General features: G+C 44.2%; 1 protein-coding gene across 1 annotated transcript in view; it reads left to right on the forward strand.

The window, feature by feature from the left end:
- Positions 1-25,652, forward strand: part of FAM98A (family with sequence similarity 98 member A) — a 337,728-nt gene that overhangs the window by 89,115 nt on the left and 222,961 nt on the right. Inside the window, exon 3 of the mRNA XM_069234676.1 lies at positions 1,702-1,836. Within this exon, the coding sequence (XP_069090777.1) occupies positions 1,702-1,836 (135 nt within the window). The remainder of the gene's footprint in view (positions 1-1,701; positions 1,837-25,652) is intronic.

Consider the following 25,652-nt stretch of genomic DNA (forward strand, 5'->3'; position numbering starts at 1 on the left):
TAGAAAGGTTCAAAGCGGCCACTGATGTAAAGAATATTTGCAGGTTCTGCTTATGTAACTGTTGAATCAAGAGGTTGATTAAGAATTCCTCCTTCAGCATGGGGTATGTAATCAAGTCTCAGCTCAGAATGGAGACTTGCAGAAGACAGTAGAAACCTTTTTTTCCTAGTAGCTGTATCTGGTGTAACTCCTTTATGAACTTGGAGCTCGCATCACACACCTGTTCAGGTGCAGTTCCTGAGCTGTCCCTGGAGTATTTAAGAAGGAGAGGACTACCCAATCGAAGAATGGAGAGCCTCTTTTCAAGGGAAAGTATATATGACATACCTTCCTCTTTTCAGGATGAACCAACTGTCTCTTTAGCACATGAGGCAAAGGAAGGCATAGAGGCACTGGCCCATGCTGTACTTGCTTCTCTGATCTACCAATGGTAATAACCTTGAGGGACATTAACCAAAAATCTGAGACACTCCTTGGCCAAGAGTTTGTGACCACATCATCATCTTATCCAAAACACATCTTGGTGTAGAAAAGTTAGCACGATTCTCCCAGTGTACAACAAGACTATTCTCCCAGTGTACAGCAAGACTCTTTGGAGTCTCTCACAATACTATTCATTCATCTTTGACAGTCAGGGAAAATGGGCACCATGACAGACTGAAAAATGTATCTGCCTCATGAAATCTGAAAATATTATTCCAGCCTCATTGGTGAGGTAGAAACCATGTTATTAAACATCCAGAGATTGGACACCTCATCTGATGTTCATCAGTGCAAAGCTGCAGGCCAGTGATGCTGCTTATTTCTCAAGCGCACCGTGCCTTTGCAGCTCTTACCAGCTCCACTGCAGCACTGATTGTCGAGTGCCAGCAACTTCCGCCAGTCTCGATTCTTCCACCAACAACCTCTCTTCCCAGATCTCCTTCATGGCACTAGTTCTCCTGAGATGAACGTATTAGATTGAATCAGTTTCATGTTCCTCCGTGTTACAAGGAACTGTACTTGGGGGAACTAGGCACAGACCCAGAGACAAGACAGGATTTAAAACCTACACCGAACATGTACCATGAGCTGATGGCGAATGTTTCAGAAGCATTCTCCATTGAGGTCTTAGTGTCCCAGCTGGAGATCGAAGGCATTTATCATCCTTGCTCTCAGTCTAAACCCAGGAGGAGTTTTAGTTTATTGTTGAATAGCACTTGTGTAACAAACAAACAATCTTTCCTTAGTATACATTGCAGCTCTTTTCAGTAATCTGGGTCTAAGTATGCCGACATGTTATCTTCTATAACACTGTGTAAAAGATACCCTGAAAACCCATAACCTCCCATACAGGCATTCATTTTGGTGGGACCCACTTGCTAAGACTGGTCATGTCACCATGGAAGAGAAGCACCAACCTCTAACAGAAATGGGGCTGGCTACTCTAGTCCAAAATAATAGCTTTGAGGTTTTGCACAGAGGGCTGTGGTGGGCAAAGTGGCTGTTGTTGTAGGAGTCCCAAAGCCAGTCGGATATTTCAAATAAGGGACTCCTAAATCGCAAATCGTTTTGTACTAATTGTTCTGTAAATTCCTTTGCTTTTTCATCTTTTAATGTATATAACTAAGTTGTGTAAAGACAGTGTTAAATTCCTAGCCCTACATCACCAGAGTGATTCATTGAAATGAAAATTTATAAAAATCATATGTTTTTTCCAAGGCCCAAGTGAAGCAGAAGGATTCCAGCTGGAGGTGAGCGGGCTGCTTTCAGAAATGAACTGTCCATATGTGTGTCTGACATCAGGTGATGTTACAAAACGTCTTCTCATCAAAAGAAATTGTCTCTTACTACTGAGTAAGTAATAAGCAATCTCTTCAAATATTTCAATATTTGCATTTCCTCCTATTTATTGTCTTCTTACTGAATATTGGTTGAAATGTTGCGTTGTGTTTAAGAGGCTAATGAAGGACAGCAGAATCTATAGTTCTGACAAAAGTGTCTGCCCAGATATACTCACCAGCACTTTTGCTATTACATTTTGCAGTGGCTAGGCTTAGGTTTGGCTTTCACAGTTGATCTTAGCTGCTGTGACCATACGAGCCCTAGTGGCTGGAATTCTGATTCAGGGCCTGTTGTGCTCGACACAGAGATGTGTCCATAAATTCACAGCCCTGTCTATACCCCAATAACTTTTCCAAATGCAAAGTTAACTCTAGAGTCGAACTAAGGCTTTCAACTTGCTTCTCTCTAGTACAGAAAGAACTACTTTTTTTCAGTTACTTGTTTTGTGCAATTTGATTTCACGTACACTTGTTGCCCGAGACTGTGTGCTTCCTAAATATATTGTATTTTTTTCAGTTTGAAGATATCTTTTATCTGGAGTGTGTAGTAGTCCATCGGTTGCCTTAAGTACTAGAAAGAGCCTGTAGTAAACCTGCTTATTGTGTTTTGTTGCACTTTAGTCTATAAATTACTTTCTTATTGTCTTGTCAAAACGGATGGATCCCACCTCTTGAGTTCATGCAGAAAGCCAATTCGTTGCATCGTTCTTACAACGTTGCTTTTTATGTAGCTATTACTTGCACAGAGGCTTAGTGCGGCCCCGCCCCAGTGAGCCCTTTGCAAAATATACTGCAAGTGACATAGTTTTAAGAACCTTACCAACAGTTCTCCAAAGTAGTGTATTTCCTTGGTATTCAAGGTAACTCACTGGTTCACAATTCGATTACTGCTGGCAGTAATGTTTTGCAGCAAATAATTCTCCCTATATTCATAACTTTCTGGTCACCAAACCAAATTGTTTACGTTTATCTTTAACTTTAAAGACATAATACAGCCAACATAAATAAACTAGTAATTGGAATTTGAAACCAGAGGGAAAAACATGAAAGCAGCATCCCTTTGTGTAACACACGGCTGCTTCTTTTAAACTTTTTTTCTGTAGTGAGGAAAGCTCACGTTGTGGCAGTTATCCACGCTCACGCAGCAAATTGGTTACTTTTATCAATTCATCAGAACATAACCTTGAAACAGCTTTGCGTTTCCACTCACTCCTTTTCCGTTCCAGTGGTGCCTTTTATTTCCTCATTTGGAGTTATTTCAAGGTCTTACTTTTATTGTCATGTTTGAGTTGTTAAACGGGATAGTTTGAGTTCTGCAGCTACTCTGATGTCAATATACCAAATTGGAATGGGCATTCTAGTTAATTGTACTCCTTGACTCCTGAATTTTAAATCTCCTCTTGCAGACATTACTTTAAAACGGGACCATGGGCCACCCACTAAGGGCCGTCTCCTGATGCCGTTTTCAGTACTCCACTACCACAGAAGGGGTCTGTGTGTTTCTTGGTGGAGTCTTGAGCACATACTTTAACTCCAAGTTAATGCACGTTCTGTTTTTCCAGTCCAAGAGTGAAATAAATACTCCAGAGTAGCAAAGTGTATTAGGCGGCATACACAGTCCATCCCTTCCATCCCTTCCTGGGATCAAGCAATTTCAAACTTGAAATGATGATGGAAAGATGTAGTTTCTGTCCATGTTCTGCTTTCAGGACTAAAGGACTTCGTCAAATGGGAAGGTTGTTGCTAAGTTCTGATCAAAAGTACACCATAGTTTATCGGTTTCTCCATCTGACTTTACTAATATGTAGCAAAACTGGGAAACCTGGTCATTAATTAGAAGATAGGGTACCCCTGTTTAACCTGGCCCAGGGTTTTTAGTAGGCTGCTTCCTACTGAACCTCGCTCTTTCCAGAACAAGACATTACAGCGGTCTTGTAGGATATTTCTGTTTTAGAGCGCTGGGAGAGACAATGCTACGGTTTGTCCCACCCATGACTACCTGCTTATGCTAGATGTTAGTCTTACCTTAATGTCCTAATCAAGCCTGAATAGTTTCCGCAGAGCACAGAAATAAATATTTGATACCCGAAGTTGACCACTGGAAAGGATTGCATGTCTGTAGCCTGCACTTGTTTTTCAGATTTCTGTAGGTTAATGCAGAAGCCTGCTGTTGCCAGAAATACTCCAACTCTGATGCCCCTGAAGGATATCTGTGCTCCCTGACAACCATTTACTCTTTGCTCTTGTTCTCCATGTTTGGTAAATGGCTTAAACCCATTCTAGAATGTGGGTACCAAACTTGAGGGACCTGATAGCATCCACCATGGAGCCCCAGTCCACCTGGTGAAATGGTTTCTCATTAATTACGTAGAGCAAGAGTGCAACCCTCTCCTTCCATCTAGCTTCATCAATATTACGTTGGGCCTTTTTTTATATTGTTGCCAGAATTGTGCCCTGACATAAAGCCGCCTTAATCTGCATGAGTTAAGGAGGGCAGCATTTCATCTAGTCCAATATTCAAGACCTTCGTAAAAGTCTTGGCATCAAGATTTGTAGTATGAGTAACATAAAATTAATTAAACCTGATATGCACACAGTTTACTAGATACTAATCTGCTTGCTTTGCTGCCTTCTTCTTGGAACCACATTTCTAGTATTATTGGAATGTAATTAGCCCAGTCACTTTCTGTGGCTCTAACTTGTCCCCTTAGAGTTATTAGTTTATACCTTTTTGTCCTTAAGGGGTTACCTTTGTGCTGGTCTTCTACGTCTCGAAGTTCTTGTGTAAGTTTAGGTAAGAAGGGCCCTCTTATCACCTCTAACCTTAATTAAGGTACCCCGAATCACTACTTTCGGTGAATCCAAAACCATCCTTTTCCCAATGTCTCCTTGTGTCATCATGGGCTAAATATTATTTAAACTGACTCCTAACTGTGTCGGAAACCACTTGGTCCTTCAGCAGAAAGTCATTTAGCTTCCCGTTTCCGTTACTCTTCTTCCTTCCCCCTTGGTGTGGCCAATTGAATTTCCCAATTATCAGACCTTTATGGGAGAGTGGCTGAGGGCCATGATCCCCAAATTGTGACGAGCCCAATAGCCACTGATCTACAAATAGAAGGTCTCACCTGGCCTATTTGTGGTGTGCTGACAAATAATGTGAGTAGTCTATTGTGAGGGGGTATCTGATGCCAAGTATTGATCAGGCCTGCATTTTCAGCCATTTTTTTCCATGTACAGACATTGTCCCTTCCTGCCTCTTGCTGTGTGCTCGTAACTGGACGGAAATCACTCCCCATAATTAATGGCCCTGAACTAGTCTTTTATCTCCTGGGTAGTCTGTCCCTTTGAAAATTTCCCTCACTGATTGAAGGTCTAATCCATTCCCCCTCAAGAAGGTGGCTGTTCCACTTACCATTGATTTGCAACCGACGTTACTTCTAATCTTTTAATTGCTGACTCGGTGAACTAGATTCATTGGCTTATCAACATCCTCTACCCCCTACTGCTTTCTTTGAAGCCGAAAGAGAAATACTGCTTTGGATAAATGTGACTGGGGTCTGCTTTGGCCGGTGTGTAAAACAAGCATCTCCTATAGGAAACATACAGGTACCTTTAGGAGTTGTTGTCTCTGGCAACACACTCGGGCAGTTAAACCAGTTAGAGTTGCCCCTAACGTTACTTGAAATACGTAAACTCCAGTGTCTTGTATGGTTTCATGTAAAGCCAGCATCGGAACCTGTCTTCCTCCCTCATTCAGCTACAGACATTTCATCTGTTTTGTTCGTGATGGTAGAAGTATGCAGGTAGTTCTAGCAGATGGATTAATGACTACTGACTATTTAAATGGTATGCACAGTGAGCCTGCTGTATTATACCCTTTGGCAGTTCTCCAGTAGACTCCTTAGCCATGATGTAGCCAGATCACTTGATTCACAGGGAACTGCTCAGGTTACATATAGGATTCCACGATTGGCTGGACCCTGTCTCTAGAATAATCTAATTCAGCACATCTGCAATGTTGCATAGCTCTTGTTGTTCGGCTTCCCTTAAGCTTACAGAGCTTTCCAGGAATACAGCTTCCTATGTCCCCCTGCTCAGTCACTATAAATCCCACTGTGCACTATCCTGGGTGTTTCCTTCTATACATTGTGGCTTCTTCAGCTTGTGCAGGTAACCATCTTGCCTTTTCCTGTGTCTGCTAGGAAATATTTCTGGCCACAGAGATCAACCCCGAAATTGTTGGTCACACTGGGCCCCTCACTGTGAATAGAGTCTCCAGTCCATCCCTCAACCCAGTTTCAGCTCTCATCCATTCCTCCTCTTTTTGTCTGTTGTGGCCATCTTGCAGCTTTGGGTGCTTCTTGGCAATCTCTGCTGCACACACTCCGTGCCTGTGGCGGTGTCCACAGATTGCACCAGTGCACTGCACTCTGCTCCAATCCTGATTCACCAGCATTGGAAGTGCCAGTGTTGCCGCTGATCCTCAGCTGAAAAACAGCAGCTGGATGTCACACATCTGCCATTTCTGAGCGCCTTGTTATCTACATTTTTGACTCAGTCTTTTCCTAATGTAGATTCTGCTTGTGTGGAACAAAAATGTATAGCCCTGGATTTGTAGCTTCTCTTCTTCAAATGATGTCCTCAAACTGATCTCTAGTTTGTGTTATTTTCAAGAGATTTCCAGGAAACCGAGTTTCCCTTTGTTGTCTAATAGAGGCTAGAGCTGTATTTTTAGTAGGGTACAGCGAAGCAGGTGGTATTGGATGTAGGTGAGCTCCTGGATGATTAAGTGGTGGCGTGCTTATGGCTTAGTCTCTAGGTGCATTTAAAGTGCATCCGTGGTGTATCTGATGGCAGGCAGAGCTCTTCTTTTGAATCCTAGAGCCGAAACTTCAAGATGCAAGGCAGTTACAAATGCTCAAAGTCCATTATTGATTGGATTCAGATGCAGGAGTACCCTCAAGTTTGTCAGATGTCTTTATAATGCTCAGCTCCTGAGATCGGTACTGTTCTGCTCTAAAGTGAATTCCAGGGTTAAATCAGGGCTTGTTCCATAATTAAAAATTAATTACCTGTTACACCAACCCTCCTCATTATATGTTTGGCTTCATATCCATTTTTTAAGAAAGAATAGAGGCAAATGGTTCCTGGAGGGCTACTCTCTGCCACAATGTAGACTTCCCCACAGTAGAAGAATGTTTTAAAGGGCCACACAATATTTATATGTAGGGCTGCAGTCTTTTGTGCAGTTTTCTCCTTAGCTTCACTTTTTATTTTTATTATGAAAGGTAGAAAACATGTTTTAATTTAAAAGAATATTTTAATAATTTGATGTTTTTGAGGCCAAACTGACAGCTGGAAATTAATTCTGAGATTTGAAAGCTGGAAAGATTTCCTTGCTGGAGAACTATTGTTACATTTAATTAACGTTTCCTTTTTAACATTCTTTGTTATTTAAGAAAAGGCTTTAAGCAATTTTGATGAATTATGGAACCATCACCCTTTCAGGTGAGTCTTTGACACCCCGGGGCAAAAGTGAATGCAGTTACTACTGCACTTCTGAAAAATGTTCTTGACATCTTTAGAGTAGCTACAGAAGGTACTTTAACAAGGCACATCTTCTTTTACTCTGTTTCCAGAACAGTTGTACAAGTGAGCCTAGCCTCTCAGAAAAACCTTTTGGCTAGCTGGCATTTACTAGATAGCAGTTCCACACTTGCTTTGATGATCTCTTCTAAAGCAGATTAGGATGAGCTTGATCTTCTATTTATTGTTAATAACTGTAAGTGAACGTTATTGGTAAAGTCTAAAGTAACTGATATTCCTAGCTGCCCATCAAGGCCATCTTTGCTGCATTTGCACGCTTCTCACCTGCCTCTCAGAGAAACCAGAAGAGGGAACTTAGGCTTGTTTTGTTTTTAGAAGAGCGTGGTCTTGTGCAGACAGGTATTCTGCTATGATTTTAATGTCCTGTTTAAGCTTTAAAGGCAAGGGTCAGTCTACTTAAAACCCAGCCTGTGGACCTCCAAGGCACAGTGAAGTTTTGTGTCTGCAAGACTGTACTCCATCTGACCATTTCTATTTTATTTTATTTAAAAAAGGAAGCAACAGTATAGTTGTTGGATTCATTGGCCATTTTAAGAACAACGAGTGATTATCTCTTGTAAAATGTGAGGTACATAGCATTTATGGAGCGGTAGTCAGGATTCATCAACTGGGGAACCTTTCACATTTTGGAGACCTCATGTTATCCTCCCACATTTAATTTTTGATCCAATAAGCACCACAATTACTGACACTGTTAAACCAGTGACCTGCTCCCGGTGAGTTCTTAAGAAGACATAGCAATTAAATATCAAGTCCTGGTACTTGCATACTTTTCACATGTTCACCTCGTGCTGATAATTGTACCAAGACAATCTTCTTGTTTCCTTGTTAAATGTGACAATTTTGGTTTTGCTGCATTTGTAACCATATTGTTGGGCTGCCAATGGAGAGGTCTGTGTTTCTACTGCCCCACCCTTCATTGTATTGACATTGGGAAGTCAGCAGTATGACAGTTATAATGCATGAGAGCAAGTATACACTTTATCTGCAGCCTTGTGTGGATGTGTAAAATATCAGACAAGGAAACTTGTTAATTGAGGCTGACACTGTTCCAGTTCTCCTGATGAAGGATACTGGGCAGGTCAGAGTGGACCACTGGGGCTCTCAATAATGCTCCCTTTTGGGGTATTTCAATGTTTTTGCATGATTGTTTGTGCACATGGCATTTGTTGGGTTTCAGATTTAATAGCCAGCATTGTAAATGGGTTAGAATGGAGATTTGAAGTTGTTTTCTCATTGCTAGTTCTTCGAGCATCTCCAGGTGGCTATTGCAAATATCTTGCCCACTGTATCCAGGTGTACATGTAGGCTGCAATTTGATGAATATGGTTCTTTGTGTAGAAAAGGAAGATAGTGCTATCCATCGATGAAAGTGGGAGCTTTTTTCAGGAGACCTAGGGCAAATAGAGGTTACCAGGTTCAGATTGTAACAATAAGAAAACTTTACCACTGATTTCCTGCAGTTTATAATACAATTACTCTCAAAACTGAGTACTGTGTTTAACCTTTTATCTCCTGACCCTCAGGGTAGTGAAGTTAAGCACTGCAGTGCATACTCATGGGGGGAGTGTAAGATAGACACTCCAATCTCAGTGAAACATATAATAAGATTAAATTGTTGACCATCCTAATACTTTTACTCACATGAAAATTACTTTACTTTCACCACACAATACAATGCTAAACCTAAATGTGAGAAGCCAGGAATTTGGTGGCCAGTTATCATATAGAATTATAGATGAGCAACATTGAATAAAAGGGATGTTTTTCATCAAGGGCTTCTGTTGAGTAACCCATGTTCCATTCATAATACAGCCTCTCTTCCGTATCCTAATTCTTTTTTTTTAAAGTAAATTCCAGCCCCTAACCAACCCAAACCATCTGCCCTGCCATCCTTTCCGGTTCTGCAGCTGTTCTTTCTGCTTTCAGTTAAAACAAGCAAGCAGCACTGCACTGACAGGCTCTCGGATAGTTCTGTCAGTATAGCCTGAAAGGCCTTTTTGACGTACCACAGGGGAGTTTTGTTATCGACTTAGAAACAGAAATAAATGATAGAGGCTCTCTACGAGAGCCATACATATCTAATAGAGACATCTAATTGCAGATTCCTTACCTTAGAATTTCCCTCGGGCGTCAGTCTGGATCCAGAGATTTTTCTTGAGCAGTACCCCTTCATGCCGTTAGGTGGCATCAGTCGGCTCTGCGTCTGTTGTTGGCGTCGTCTGCCCTGGATATGACATTGCATGTCTTATATAGACACCACCCCGGTGTGCCGGCGTCCATTCTTTCCTTACTGCCCCAGCCAGCGCTGATCCAAAAAGAGCTACCCCTCAGTCATTTTTTGATTGGCCTTTTTCGACTTTTTGTTGATGTTTTTTGGAGTTGTTAACTCTGGTGTGCTGAGGGATGTCATCAAGAAAGACCGGGTTCAAACCCTGCAGTTCCTGTCATCGAGCGATGTCCATGACGGATCTCCACGTTGTGTGCCTTTAGTGTCTGGAGGGCGACCACAACCCAAAGTTGTGCTTCGAGTGTTAGTCCATGCATCAGAAGGCTTTGAGGGAGCGGTCCCTGAAGCTGGTGGCGGCCTGACGCTCGACTAACCGCACGTCAAGGGGGCGGTCGAGCGGAAGGTCCTGAGAGAGGTCACTGAGTCCTCCATCGTCGTCATCCCACCTCGAGTGCACGGGACGATTGGGTAAGTCAAGACACAAGAAGAAGTTGAAGAATGTGAAACGTTTTTTGACTTCCCCATATCTGTCGGCCAATGAGACAAGGGAGCATCGTTGTCTAGGCCTCCCTTCTGCCGAGCCTGCATCTTGGCTGAATCAGCGCCTCCCATAGTATCCCAGAGCCAAAGGACCCTTTCCCAACTAAAAGAATTCTATGAGGCCATGCGTCTCATTTTGGGGTAGTCTGACACCTCTGGCATGCCTTCGGGCCCTGCAAAGTCAGAAGGGGCTCCTTCGCGTTTCTGTTGGTGGCCTCGGCTCAGAGAGGCACCCATTGATCCATGCTTGGACCCGGGACGGCATTGGTGGTACCCACTTGACCTTCCCCGATGCTGGTGCTGACACTCCTGGTGCCACCCGCAGCCTCAGTCGGTGCCCTCCCCATCCTCATTGCAGACTCCCACACGGAGCCAGATGGGCCTCGTATGACGCCAACTCTGGCAGGATCCTTGCCTCCTATGTCGGATCCTGATCCCCTTTCTTATGGGCTAGGTAACGATGAGGAATTGGAGAGGTTGCTGGACACTTTGGACTACCAGCTCCAAGATCCTATGGACTGGTGTGCAGACTTGGGTGAAGTCAGTGGACTGGATACCTCCCCACATAGACTGTCGTGCTTTCTCCCCCTACCGTGGCTGTGGAGGAAGGAGCTTACTATTCTATGGTGCAAAGAGTAGCTAAGGTCCTGAACCATGAGTTGCCTTCATCCTCCGAACCCCTGCTTCTCTTCAATGAGGCCCTTACAGATGTCCTACTGGGTACCTGGTCCAAATCCAGCACTGGGGCTCCTGTGAACAGGATTATTGCCTGACAATATCACCTTGATCCAGGCGACCCAGGTTTCCTTAAGCAACACCCCACCCCTGAGAGCTTGGTTATTCAAGCTTCCACCATTCAAGGCTCGTTCGCTTCTGCTCCATCGGATAGGGAATTCAAGAAGCCACATGCACTTGGTACGAAGATGTTTTCTTCCATCAGCCTGGCATTGCAGTCCGTTAACACCACATGCCTTTTGGGTTGTTATTCCCACACGCTGGGAAGGCCCGGGTGGTACTTTCCCAAGTAGTTGCTGATGGGAGAGAGACAACAAAGTTCACGATTCGATGTGAACTTGACACGACCAGCTCACTCGGCAGAGCTGGTTCATCAACAGTGGCCCATAGGTGCCCACGTGGTTGAGGATGTCTGGCTTTTCGGGGGATGTCCAAGCCAGTCTTGTGGACATGCTCTTTGGTGGCACCCATCTCTTCGAAGAAAAAGCAGACTCAGCACTCAAGCGCTTCAAAGTTTCTTGTGCTATGGCCGGGTGATTAGGCCTCCCGGCGGCCCCTTGCCCCCTTCAGTCTGCTTTTTGCCCCTTTCGTGGCATCCTTCCACATCTGTTCCCATCCAGCCACTTGCTGCACATGCTGGCCAGCTTATGCATGGCCGTGGGATCCACCGACCAGTCTGAGGCAGGATCTGCCTTCCACTGCTCCACAGGCAATCCATCACGTCAGACAGGTTGGTTTTGCAAATAGTCCAAAGGGGCTAGTCCCTACCCTTGGAGACTACCCCTCCATCCATGCCACTATCCTACAATCGGATGATGGAGGATCACTTGGCACTTCTCTGAAAGGAAGTTATGGCTCTCTTGGCCAAGGGAGTCATAGAGAGGGTTCCTGTGCCAGAAGGACATAGGCTTCCGCCCTAACCTAGGCCTTTGGTCCCTAAATCTCTTCCTCAGAAAGGAGAAGTTCAAAATGCTCACTTTGGCTCAGTTTCTATCTGCCCTGGACCCAGAAGACTGGATGGTAGCGTTGGACTTGCAGGATGCCTATTTCCATATTCCCGTCCTGCCTACCCACAGACGTTAGTTTCATGGTGGGCCATGAGCACTTTCACTTTACTTTGCTCCCCTTTGGCCTTCCCAGCACCCTTCAAATGTTCACCAAGGTGAAGACGGTGGTCGCAGACCCTGGTTGCAGTCATACCCTGTCTCGACGACTGGCTGTTAAAGACAGGCTAGCCCCAGTCTGTCATCTCCCACCTCCAGACTACAGCGGACCTCCTGTATTTGCTGAGATTCACTATAAACGTGCCGAAGTCTCACCTGACTCTCTCTCAGACACTCCTTTTCATTGGAGCTGTTCTGGACACAGTGCAGTTTTGAGATTATCCTCTTGAGCGCCGAGTCCAGGATATTCAGTCTATGATACCGATGTTTCAGCCTCTATCCTGGATTTCAGTGAGAATGACTGAGGTTGCTAGTCCTCATGACCTCCTCCATCCTACTAGTGACACTTGCCAGAAGGCATATATGGGCTCTGCAGTGGGGCCTGAGGTTCCAGTGGCCGAAGCATCAGGAGAATCTCTCTGACATGGTCCAGGTCTCTGAGAGAACTGTGCAGAATCTGCAGTGATGGTTAACGAACCGAAATTGTGTCAGAGGCAGATCCCTCTCCCTTCCCCAACCAGATCTGACAGTAGTGACAGATGTGTCACTCCTGGGCTAGAGCAGGGTCTTCTGGGAGAGACGGAGATCAAAGACATCTGGTCTCCAGCGAAGTCGGACTCCACATAAACCTGTTGGAGCTCTATGCAATCAGGTTAGCATTGAAAGCATTGCTTCCCTCTCTCAAGGGGAAGGTAGTGCAGGTGTTCAAGGAAAACACCACTGCCATGTGGTACTGCCACAAGAGGCTCTGCGCCTCTGGGTGTGGCTGGCAAAACTGGGCATTTCCCTGGTGGTTCAAAATCTGGCAGGCTTTCTGAGTACTATAGCAGACAAACTCACCCAGCAATGTTTATCCATTAACAAATGGCATTTCCATCAGGAGGTGGCTCAAGGTCTCTTTCAGCAGTGGGGAGAGCCTTGGTTAGATCTGTTTGCCTCCGCAGAGAACATGCAGTATTGCACATTGGAGTTTCCAAGGCAGCATTCGCCCGGCGATGCTTTTCGTCTCGAGTGGAACCCAGGCCTCCTGTACTCCTTTCCGCACATGCCACTTCTGCCCAGCATTCTCAAGAAGATAAAGAACGACTGGGCCCAAGTGATGCTTATGGCTCCTGACTGGGCACGGAGAGTCTGGTAACCCGAGCTACTGAACATGGCCATTGATCCCCCTATCAGACTGCCAATCAATCAATCAATCATTATTTGTAAAGTGCGGCTATTCACCCCTGAGGGTCACAAGGCGCTAGGAGTGGGCCTCATCCGAAGAGCCACGTCTTGAGCTTCTTCCTGAAGATGGTGAGCAATGAGCTTTGTCTGAGGTTCAGGTGGAGGTTGTTCCAGCTCTTTGCTGCAGTGTAGGTAAAAGATTGTCCTCCAGCTGTGGTTTTGTGGATGCAAGAGACGGTGGCCTGCGCCATCTGGGCGGAGCAGTGGGATCTGGCGGGGGTGTGGACAGAGACACAATGGTTCATGTAGGCTGGTCCTGCATTGTGTATGGCCTTGTACGTGTGGGTGCCCCTTTGAGAGGATCTTTTGTCGCAGCAGCAGGGGAGGGTTCTCCGCCTTCTTGCATTTAGGTTGAGCGGCAACAGTTGACAGCTTTTGACATTCTGTCTGAAGTCTGTAATTTAATCTTGGCAGCCAGCCCTCCTGCCACTAAAACGGTATATGCCTGTCGTTGGAATACATTTGTGGAATGCTGCAAAGACAAGTCTGTTGTCCCCCTTTCTGCCCCTTTCTCTGAGGTCCTATTGAATATCCTTTCTCTGGCCCAGCAGGGCTCTTCCATGGGGACTCCCAAAGGTTCTCTACCTGCTATTTCTGTGTTTTTGAGGTTGCCTGATGAGCCTTCTTTGTTACTAGGTTCCTCAAAGGTCTTACTCATATGTTTCCTCCATCCCCATTCATTATGCCCCAATGAGATTTTAATTTTGTTTTGACATTTCTGATGTGCGCCCCTTTTGACCATCTTCACAATTGTCCTCTCAGGCGTCTAACATTGAAACAGTCTTCCTTGTGGCCACACATCTGCCCGCAGGAAAAGTGAGCTGCAGGTATTGTCATCTAAGCCGCCCTACCTTTCCATCTATCCTGACTAAGTGGTGCTTTGAATTAGGGCTTCATTTTTGCCAAAAGTGGTCACGCCCTTTAATGTAGGCTAATCATTTACCTTGCCTACTTTTTACGCACCCCCCCAACCTTCTAAGGAATAAAAGAGTCTCCACCGCCTGGACTCAAAAAGAGTGTGGGTGTTCTACCTCGATTATACTAAAGAGTTCTGGGTTGATGATCAAATCTTTGTCTATTACGTGGGTGCGAGGAAAGGAGGGGCAGTGCAGAAGCGGACCATCTCCCTGTGGGTTGTCCTCTGCATTAAAGTCTGCTATGTACTGGCCAAGAAGCAACCACCTGAAGGTTTGCATGCTCATTCTACCCAAGCTACAGTGGTGACCACTGCGTTAGCATGCAGAGTTTGAGCCCTAGACATCTGACAGGCGCTAACGTGGGCATCTCTGCACATGTTTACCAAACACTACTGCCTGAACAGTCAGGTCCATAGGCACAGGTACTTAGCCCGTTCGGTCCTGCAGGACCGTCTAATATGATCTTAGTTCGCAGATCCACCTCCGGGGATAGTATTGCTTAGATGTCTATTCCAAGGTAAGGAATCTGCAACTAAATGTGTCTATAAGATGGACAAGTTACTTACCTTCAGTAGCGCCTTATCTGGTAGAGACTATATCTAGTTGCAGATTCCTTACTGACCCATCCATCCTCCCTGTTCTGCAAACTGATTTCTAGGGACAGGGACTCCCCTTTCAGGGCCTTAATTTTGGCACACTAGTGGTCCGTGTTCTTCATGGCTGCGCTTCTGGCATGAAAAGTCGTGAAAAGAAACGGACATCAGCGTGCTGGGGTGGTGCCTATATAGGACTTGTGGTGTCATATCAGACGTGAATGATGCTGACGAAGGACGCGGAGCCAGTTGATGCCACCTAACGGTGTGCAGGGGTACTGGATCCAGACTGACCTGGTTTAAATTTTAAGGTAAGGAATCTGCAACTAGATATTGTCTCTACCAGATAAGGTGTGACCAAAGGTAAGTAACTTCTCCAACAATGCAATAATCACTGAGGGGGCAGCAGGTGGTTGTAGCTTAGGCTGTTCCCATTGGTTAGATATAGTTTTGATTCAATCAGTGCAAATTGGGACTCGTCACCCTCTTGGAGAGAAGTGGTAGGAGAATGCTTTTGTGGCACCCCTCTCATTCCAAAACATTGTGGCGAGTTAGAGTGTAAATTATTCAAATGTTATGTTCTCCTCACAGTATCTCGCCTTTGTGCTGAACTTTTCATCTTTTTAACACTTGGCAGGGATGGCTGCTACCGTCCGCTGGGGGCTGCATTGCTCCTAGTGGAACCGTCCTCCAAAGCTAGCTTGGAGTGACCATACTGATGACTCTGCAACTGCCCCGCCAATGCTTCTGCAGTCTCTCTGCCTGTGGTGCTTATGCATGTGCTTCTGGTTGACAGAGGCATGAGTAACTGTGATAGGAAGGCCATACTCCTATAATGGTTTGGTGGAATTTTAATTGGGGGATCTTCATAGGTCTCCCAACACAAGCCCACCATCCAAACAGAGCCAAGAGCTCATCCTGGGTTGCAGCGATGATGAAACTGAAAGTCGAAGCAGCTGGCAAATACAAACGAAGTATAAAAGTATAGCATGAAACATCTCAAGGTGGTTTTGTTAAGGCTGAAAAATGTGGTTGCAACTTTTTTAAGTTCTAAGTTAACAAGTGCTTCATCTTCATTTGAGAAAACCACTAGATGTGATTGCGATTTTCATAAGCAGCATGGACACCAGGACCCTAAAGACTTCTCAGAGTGCAAAGCTGTGCAGATCTTTATCTGAGCTACAGCAAGTTGCTTTCAGTTATTCATGCCCCAGCCGTAGACAGTTGTTGTTTATACAAAAAAAGAGGGAACCTGATAACCCTCACCTGACCTGGGTTCAATACCAATATATGAGCAAAAAAATCGGTCTAGCGGTAGGGATGAATTAAATTAATATTTTTAAAAAACAGTGCTCATTACTGTCTTCATGGATTATTTACTTTCCAAATTTTAATTCAACTAAGTGCAAGGCAAAACGATGACTCATGCATTATACAAAATACAGAATATTTACAAGAAAAAATATTTACAACAAAAGACATTACATACATCTAATTCTATTCACTTTTTCTTCTAGAATCGACAATGGACAGCTTTTAGCTTTTAGTAATCTTGAAGCTGACCATATCGTCAATAGAGGGTTGTGTCCATCAACCTTTCTGTGTAGAATACTCGTGGTCACAATGTCAAATTTATAGTTGTAATCCACTTAATTGCGATGATTGAAAAGTTCACGGACAAGCAGCTAACAAGTACCTATGTGTTTCTTAATGGTACCTTGTAGTGCATATTGAGTTTTTTTTTTTTTTTTATTATTTTTTTTATGAAGCTGACTCCAATTAGAGAACACAATCTCGCCAACGTGTATGTCAACACGTTTCGGCCTCATCAATCAGGGCCTAATCAGGACTATCGGGGGGCTACGTCACCTCTAGAAAAATTAAAACCATGGAGACTTGCTAAAAATATATTTAAACAATAACTATAAAAAAAACGTTGTTATATACAACTGTGTTGAGTGAACACCACAACAACCCTGTGCTCGAAACTCCTTCTACCAGTGAGCCACACATAATTATTCCACATTTGTGTCTATAGCACCACTATTGTGTCAATTATCTAAATGCGACAATATAAACCAATCTCACAACATGCTGCACTGAAGCATGCACGCTATCGACCCCCTCTGCAAGACAGACTCTGGGTAAATACCTATTGACGGTAGTATCCATGTTCTATGTCTAGAGCCACCACGTTTAATCAAAAAACTGGTGTATGCCACTGGAGGTATAGAAGCCGCTCTGTAGCTAATTAGGTCAACCGGGTCTGTTTACGCGGCGTTTAGCTGCCGAAATAAATACATAATGAAAAACAATCAGGGCAACCTTCGTTATCACGTTGAATAAAACCATACACCTATCGGTGTTACGGCAGTTAGCCACTTACTTGCTTCATTATGTGGCTTGTGGAACTACCGAACCGCCTCTGAATGGGAGAATCTCCCCAGACGGAGCGGCTGAAATTCAATTTTGGTTAAATCCGTGTCTTGCTGCGTGTGAGCTGCACCGGCATGCGCATCTCATTGTTGTTATGCGCGGTCGTTTGTGTTTATTACTAGGTTGCAGGTAACTAGACCTGCGGGCCACAGTTAGTGAATGGGCTCGAATGGCGGCCATCTTGAGTAGGAGAAGAGTGAATCTTTAAATAAACATTACGTAACCTTACTCATGTATGCCAAACATAGGTACAATTTCTTGGATCTATACTATCAAGGCCATTCGTCGTATTTGGCATTATTGAATCTTTTTGATGGTACTACATTAAGGCCTAGTGGCAAATGTGTGTCAGTTATAAGAATAAAGTATAGCATAATCTAGCCATATGCAAGACCTCTCCTTAGTAAGTTAAGCAACTTTCAAATATGTCAACCCTTCTTACACGCATAGATGATTACATCGACATAATCAATATAATACAATACATGGGGGCCGTCTATAAATCGACCCCTGTTTCCAGATATTTACTCATGTCTCACGTCTTTTTCCATTCTGATACTTGAATACCCTGCCAGGGTATTGTTTCGCCATCAACCAATTAGTGTCCAAATTTCGTCACTGTCATTCAGCCCATTCCGTGCTGTTTGGTATTTTTCTATCATTCTGGCTTCCAATTTCAAAAGTGTATTTGTTGTTGGTAATCCATCTGATTTGGGTTGGACCACAGCCAGTACTGTCCAACAAATGTCTTCTGCTTTGTGTTTGTAGTCCATAAAATGTTCAATCCTTTTAACGCGCATTTAATTCTTGATCGATGTTGTAAAATGCGAGCTTTTACCGGTTGAGATGTCTGTCCTATATAGACTTTGTCACAGGGACACATTATACAATAAACAACATTTTTTGTGTTGCAGTTTGAAAAATCCTTTTGCACATGTACTTTTCCATTTAATAGTATTTCTTTAGAATCATATGTGTACTGACATGCAATACATTTACAACACCTGTAATGGCCCTGGATAGCTGGTAACTGTAGCATTGATCCCAAGTTTTTTTTCTTCTGTTTGTGTGTGGGCTGCTTTAACCCATTGGTCTTTCAGGCTCCGTGCTTTTTTAAATGCAAACAGTGGTTTGTCTATATTTAAATCTTTAATGATTTTCCAGTTCTTTTCTATAATTGCTAGTATTTTGTTAGCCTTTGGACTGTATGTAATAACACAAGTTAAAGGGGTTTGTTTTGCTTTCATTTTGGTAATTAAAAGTGTCTCTCTTGGTGTAAACCAGGCTCTTTTCGCCGCTGTATTGACCAATTTTTTGGGGTATCCTCTGCTCACTAATTTTTCCGTAAGTTCCCATGCATTATGGAAATAATCTTCTTTTTCAGTGCAATTTCTCCTGATTCTCAGAAATTGACCGCATGGAAGATTCTCTTTAAGTGTTCTAGGGTGACCACTGGAAAAGTGTAGCAATGTATTACGGTCTGTGGGCTTTTTAAAGAGGCTGACTTCTAACTCCCCATTTCCTACTTAGAATCCATAAGTGGAGGACGTTGATTTTTCTTTTATCTTTATTCATAGTGAACTTAAAATCAACTGTCCGTTGGTTCAGCCAATCGTGAAAGCTGCTGAGTTCTTCAGCTGTACCTTCCCAAATCATTAGAATATCATCTATATATCTGAACCATTTTGTGATGTGTATTTTGAAAGGATTGGATTGTGGATAAATCCACTTTTGTTCGAAACCATCCATGACAAGGTTAGCAATTGCTGGAGCAAAGCTGCAGCCCATTGCTGCTCCTTTCACCTGCCGGTATAGTTTCTCTTTGTATTTAAAAAAAATTGTGCTTCAGGCACAGTGTGGCCAGGGAAGCCAAAAATTCTATGTGGGGATTTTTAGGCTCAATGTCGGTGTCTAGTACTTTCCTGATGTTCTCTATCGCTTCATCCTGAGGGATATTGGTATACAAGGATTCTACGTCGAAGGTGACCAACAGTTGCCTATCTTCATCAAAGGGAAGTTTTTCTAACTTGTTAATCATGTCCATAGAATCACGGACATAGGAGAGAGTCTTAGTCACAAAAAGTTAAAGAAAAACGTCAACAAATTGTGCCGAGGGGTTCTAAAATAGAGCCGCAGGCCGACATAATTGGTCTGCATGGGGTTTTCTCTAAATTTTTGTGGATCTTGGGCAAGATATAGAAACATGGAATTCTGCCATCGTTCTGATTAAGAAAGTCGAACTCTTTTTTTGCCGATCCACCTCTGTTCTCTGGCTTCAGATGTAATCGCTTCAATTTGGGATCTAACATGTTTGGGTGTGCTGATTTCTATTTCCCGATAATGTAGTCTGTTACTGAGTTGTCTCAAGACTTCTTCGTTATACTGTTCTACGCCCCAAATGACTATCCCACCTCCTTTGTCAGCTGGTTTAATTATGATATCTTTGTTCTTAGCCAAGTTGGTTATGGCTACTTTTTCTGTCTTCGAACAATTATCCTTAAAGTAGATTTTTTTAGTATTAAGTAAGTCCAACTCTTTTAATACTATATCTTCAAAGACTTTTACCTCTAAAGGCATGTCGCTTCTTTCTGGCACAAAGGTGGATTTGGGTCTTAATCCACTATAATCAACCTCTTCCTCTAGGGGCATTAAGTTGAAAAAGGCTTTCAGTCTGACCTTTCAGAGAAATTGCAAGACTTCTATTTTACTGTCAATCGGGTCTTGATTGCTAATTGTTTTTTAGGCAGCCTTTACTTAATACTGTTATACCTCCAGCCCTTCCCCTCAGAAGTCAGACAGCTCCTTCCTTTTGTGGGAGTCCTCTTTTCCTAACTGGTTGCAAAACTTCAAAGTTTCTACTCCCAAACCTGGCAACGGGGAGGTGGTAGTCGGTGACCTCAAAACCTGGAGAACAGAAGAGCTCCTTGGATTACACTGCTGTGTGACCCTGTAATGTGTTTGATGGAAAAACTTGAAACACTGACTGGTGGTTTCTGTCCCTTATATTCAGTTTGCAAACCAAGATAGTGTATTCCACAGGTCCAGTTCTGAGACTGATTTCACACAGTTTCTGACTCTGTCTCTTGCTTCCTCACTGTATTTGTCCTGTATTGTCAGTAGGAAGGTGGGGTAAAGTTGGGAGCTCCCGGACTGTGGTGTTTCAAAGCAAAAGAAAGAGAAGGACTTCCCCACTTCCTCTCAATATTTTGAGCGTAAACCTTGTGAGGAAGAACAGAGTATGAAGGGGCAAGGTTTTCCCTACACTTGAAAGGAACACTCAGGGGGGTTATTACAACTTTGGAGGAGGTGTTAATCCGTCCCAAAAGTGACTGTAAAGTGACGGATATACCACCAGGCGTATTACGAGTTCCATAGGATATAATGGTCTCTGCCAACATAGAGTATGAACAGCCCATTTTGATTGTGGTTTTCCCAGTCTTCTCACTTTGGAATTTTCCTTTTCCCACTTTGAGCAGCTGGCACATTGAAACTCTGTTAAAAAAAATTGGCAGTTAAAAATTGCAGGTTGTTCCTTATTTCATCCTGGAAATTTTGAGTTGGGAGTTTGCCTTGTAGAGTATACTAGGTTAAAGTTTCCTTTGATCCTTTAGGATAGGGCCGGCCCATGTTTTGCTCTACGCCAAGTTAGAGAGTGTTGCATGGAAACTCTGGACTAAGTTTCTTGTGGCACCCCACCCTCCTAGGGTTCTGGATGGCCTGATTGGGTAGGGGTTTGGGCAACACCTAATCACTCTTTTCTATTAAAGCCTCAAGGGGTTGCAAGCAACACAAACAGTATGCAGCATGTGGGGCCTGGGAAAAAGATCTGGGATTACCCATCTCCGATTCTGAGTAGGAGAGCGCAAACTCCCTGTTACGTACAGTGTCCTGCAATCAGAGATACAAGCTGCTTCATTTCCACTTCCTATATCGCACATATCACTCCGTATCAGCTGAACAAAATAGACTCCACTAGTGGTGCTAAGTGCGTACGCTGTGGTAAGATAGGTGCCTCCTTCCTGCATTTGGCTTGGGAATGGGCCCAAATTCAGGATTACTTTGGAAAAGTGGGGCCACATGTTAAGGATGTTGTTGGGATACAAATTCCTTCAACTCCACTGACTTGCTGAATGGGAGTGGTAGTTGTGGCATGAAGGTTGGAAAATCCCCTACAAGCCTCTGCAGCTGGCCCTCATTTTGGCAAAATGCTGGGTAGCAATAGGATGGCTGGGCACAAGGGGTCCCTTGATGGATCATTGGCTGAGGGACCTACTGAAATGGGGGACGGCAGAAGAGCAGCAGATGAGATCCGCATGTACTGATGAAGGCGCCGCTGATGAGATATTGTGTTGGAACAATTTCCCGGTGAAAATGACCAGCCCTCTGATGACCCATCTGAGGGAGAGTGTGGAATGGATGGTTATTCTTTTCTATTTTCTGACGTCTTTGAGTATGATATAACTGGACTCCCCTATTAAGTCTTAGCTCGTTGCCTTGGTTCATCTCAAAAAGCGGTAGATCATGGTCTGTAATGTCCTGTGCCTTCTATTTGGTGACAAATGTATATAGATGAAAATGGTCGCCACTTTCCATATGTACTTGAGGGAATGTTATACTTGTATCTGCACTTTGGCCCTGTACAGTTCTTTGAAATCAATAAAATACAGTTTAAAAAAGTTTTCTTTGAGGATTATTGTCTCCTACTTGTATTGGTCATGTACACTTTCGATTGCACTTTTTGTTCCATACTTGCTGTAAGTGCTTCAGCCTTGCTTGAGTTTGAGAGGTGATAAATGTTAGAGTTATCTGCAAATGTAGTGTCAGGATTCGGACTTGTCCAGCATGCAGATGTAATTTTTGGTACTTCTGCATTTAATTTGCAGCATATGAGAATGGCAAAACCTCTGAAGGATCTGTTTTATCTTGCTTTATTATTAGGTTTTGGGATATGGTGTATGATTTTAGGGAAGGAGTTTTGTGGATCATGTCCCATGAGGGCGATGTGCAACTGTTGCATGAACTGTATAAATTGGGGGATCCTGGATCTCACTTTTGTATCTAGCCACACTCCATCTGACCATGTATAGGTGTATACGTTACCATCTGTGAGGTCAGTGGTTTTCTGTTCATGGTTGCAGCCAATACTGAGCAATTGTGGCCCTTGTCTGAATCCTGTTGTTGTCGTGACATGGTCTTTGTAGCATTAGGACCTGTAGACTTCGGCTGCAATATTCTCAGTGGGCATTTGTTCCTTCTTCTGTTTGCCTTTTCCTTAAACGTGCATTTTATAATGAAGTTGGTTGCTACAGAGTCATTTTCTCTTCTACTTTGGTTTTAATATTTGACATAAAGCCTTTCCATACCTTTGAGACTAGCTGAAGATTTCTTATGTTGGTATGTGCGATTGTGGGGTCTATTTCTAAGATCCTAATAAAGTTTGGCTGCAGAATTAACTGTCTGATATGAGACAGAGTAGGAGTGTGTGCTGAAGCAGCTTCTTTCTGGTGGTCAGGTCTAATTATGCATGCTCAGGATAAGTCCTTGTTGACTTTTACAATGTACAGAAAGTGGTTTGTCATGGTCATGTTTGTGTGAAAGAGGCTCCTGACAAGTGATGTTTTACCACTGAGTTACATCATGCGATTTTACCTGGCTGTTTAAACTGCCCTGTCTGTGTCTGGGAACAGGCCTGTGACACTTTGTTTTGGCTACGTTGTTCCAGGGATCTTTTTGTCTCAACCGGATTGCTTCCTTGACTCTGCAATACACGGAAGTGCAGAACCTATCGTTTTCTTTCCTGTGGTGATTCTTGGCTGAGACCGGAACCTCTTTTTTGGTCGCAGCCTGTGCTGTCTGGTATGCGAAAGTCATCTTTTGGAGTTTCTGAAAGTTACCTGGTGATGCATTCAGCCCCTTGCTTGCCAGTGGCTTTGTGTTTTGTAACTCATGTTTCTTGCTTTTCATTTGCTGGCTAAGGGTTCTCCGGGATCACCTCGTCTCGTGACAAAATCTTATTTTCATTATCCTTCCGAGAGCTTCCTTTCTGTAAACAACCCTGTAAATCTCATCTCCTCACATTTGCTGTGCATTCAGAGACAGAGGTCAAACTTCAGTCTATGTCTTCCAGAGAGCTCCGTCTTTTCGCTGATTTAAGTGGGAGCTTATAGGAAAGAGGAATGTAGATTAGCCTCCACATGGAGTCTACTGGTGCCCCTCCTACGGTGACTCCGTCCCTGCTTGTTTGTAGTGACTGTGGAGAACTTATACTTGTGTTATACTTCTCTTTTTTTAACAAATAAGAATAATAAACATAAGTGCAGCATACGTTTTATTAAACCATCAGCTTCTATTACTTCCTGACTTAGTGTCCCTCTTGGACACGAGACCGAGTGACTCCTCCCTTTCGGCTCCATTGCGCATGGGCGTCGACTCCATCTTAGATTGTTTTCTTTCCGCCATCGGGTTCAGACGTGTTCCTCTTCGCTCCGTATTTCGATTCGGGAAAGTTAGCTAAATTATCCAAAATTACGACGGTATTGTTATCATTTGGTACCGGGTTAGTGTTAGTGTATCGACACCGACATCAAGAGAGCTCCGGCGGCCCTTCGGGGCTTCCACTCTTCACCGAGGCCTGGTCGGCCCGACCACACTTGTCGTCCCATTCTAATGGACCGGACCCCCTTTCGTTTCTGCCCTAAGTGTTATTCGAAGTATCCTAATACAGACCAGCACCGGGTCTGTAATCTGTGTTTATCACCTGAACAAAGGGAGGATACTTGCCGAGCATTCCGATCGAAAAAGACCTTGAGGGATCAATGCGCAAGAAGACTACAAATGGCGTCGAAACCGAAAAAAGCTCGAAGTCTGAATGACCACTAACCATCTCAAGCTCAACTCAAACAAAACCGAAGTCATCATCTTCGGCCCCAACAAAACCACATGGGACGCCTCCTGGTGGCCCACCGCATAGGCCCCGCACCCACCCACGCACGCAACCTCGGCATCATCCTCGACCCCGCCCTCTCCATGACACAGCAAATCAATGCTCTAACCTCCTCCTGCTTCCACACACTCTGCACCCTAAAAAAAATCCTTCAAATGGATCCCCCCAGAGGCCAGAAAGACAGTCACCCCCGCACTCATCAGATGCAGACTGGACTACGGCAACGCCCTCTACGCCGGCACCACACTCAAACCCAAACTCCAAAGAATCCAGAACACAGCCGCGCGCCTCGTCCTTGGCCTCCCCCGACACGAACGAATCTCCCCACACCTCAAATCCCTACACTGGCTCCCCATAGACAAGAGAATCACATTCAAGATCCTCATCCACGCACACAAATCCCTCCACAACACCAGCCCAACCTACCTCAATGAAAGAGTAAACTTCCACACGCAACCTCCGATCAGCCAACCTCGCCCTAGCCATAGTCCCCCGCATCCTGCACACCACCACAGGAGGCAGGTCTTTCTCCTACCTCGCCCCCAAAACCTGGAACTCCCTCCCCACGACCTTCGCAAAACCAAAGACCTACTAGTCTTCAGAAAGAACCTCAAGACTTGGCTGTTCGACCAGTGACCTTCCCTGGCCCGCCCACCCCCCACCAAGCGCCTTGAGATCCTCACGGGTGAGTAGCGCGCTCTACAAATTTCTTTGATTGATTGATTGATTGACGTCGAAGAGGAGGAAAGCATCTCCATCCAGGGCAATCCGAAAGTGACGACCCTCGACAGTGCAACGAACTGTGAGTAAACCTGCCCCGTCCAAAACTCAGGGTCACACAAAAACATTTAAGGCCACGGGGACGCCACCGCCAGCAGGCCATGGCTCAACCCACCCAAAGGAAGGTGACCAAACATCGGCACCGAAAAAGGCCGAAGAATTGTCGAAGACTTCCAACTCCAGTTGAGATTCCGGCACTGAACGATCTCGACACTGAGAGTTCGATTCGCCCAAAGCAAGGAAAATATCTTCGGAACCGAAAAAGACTGTAACAGAAACCTCGGTACCGAAAAAAGAAGAAGCTCTTATACAGAAGAGCAAGGACTTTCCAGCCAATTCAAGGAAAGACATTGATTTGAGCAGGAGTTAGGTATGGAGGAACCGGACCATACACAAAGGAGGTTACATATCCAGAAAGAGACTGGAAAAATACAAACTTTACCTCCACTCAAATCTAAAAGGAAACTTGCATTTCAGGAGACAGAAATGCAACCTAAGGCAAAAGTGGTTAGAGACAAATCTCCACCACCAAGGTTCTCACCACAACCGTCCCCACCGCACTCACCACAACTGTCCCCAGTGGGAACACCTATAATGCAGTCACCCACACATACTGGGATGACACAGGATGATGCTGATGCATGGGACTTATATGATG

The sequence above is a fragment of the Pleurodeles waltl genome, chromosome 5 (assembly GCF_031143425.1).
Source record: "Pleurodeles waltl isolate 20211129_DDA chromosome 5, aPleWal1.hap1.20221129, whole genome shotgun sequence".
In the NCBI taxonomy this organism is placed as follows: domain Eukaryota; kingdom Metazoa; phylum Chordata; class Amphibia; order Caudata; family Salamandridae; genus Pleurodeles; species Pleurodeles waltl.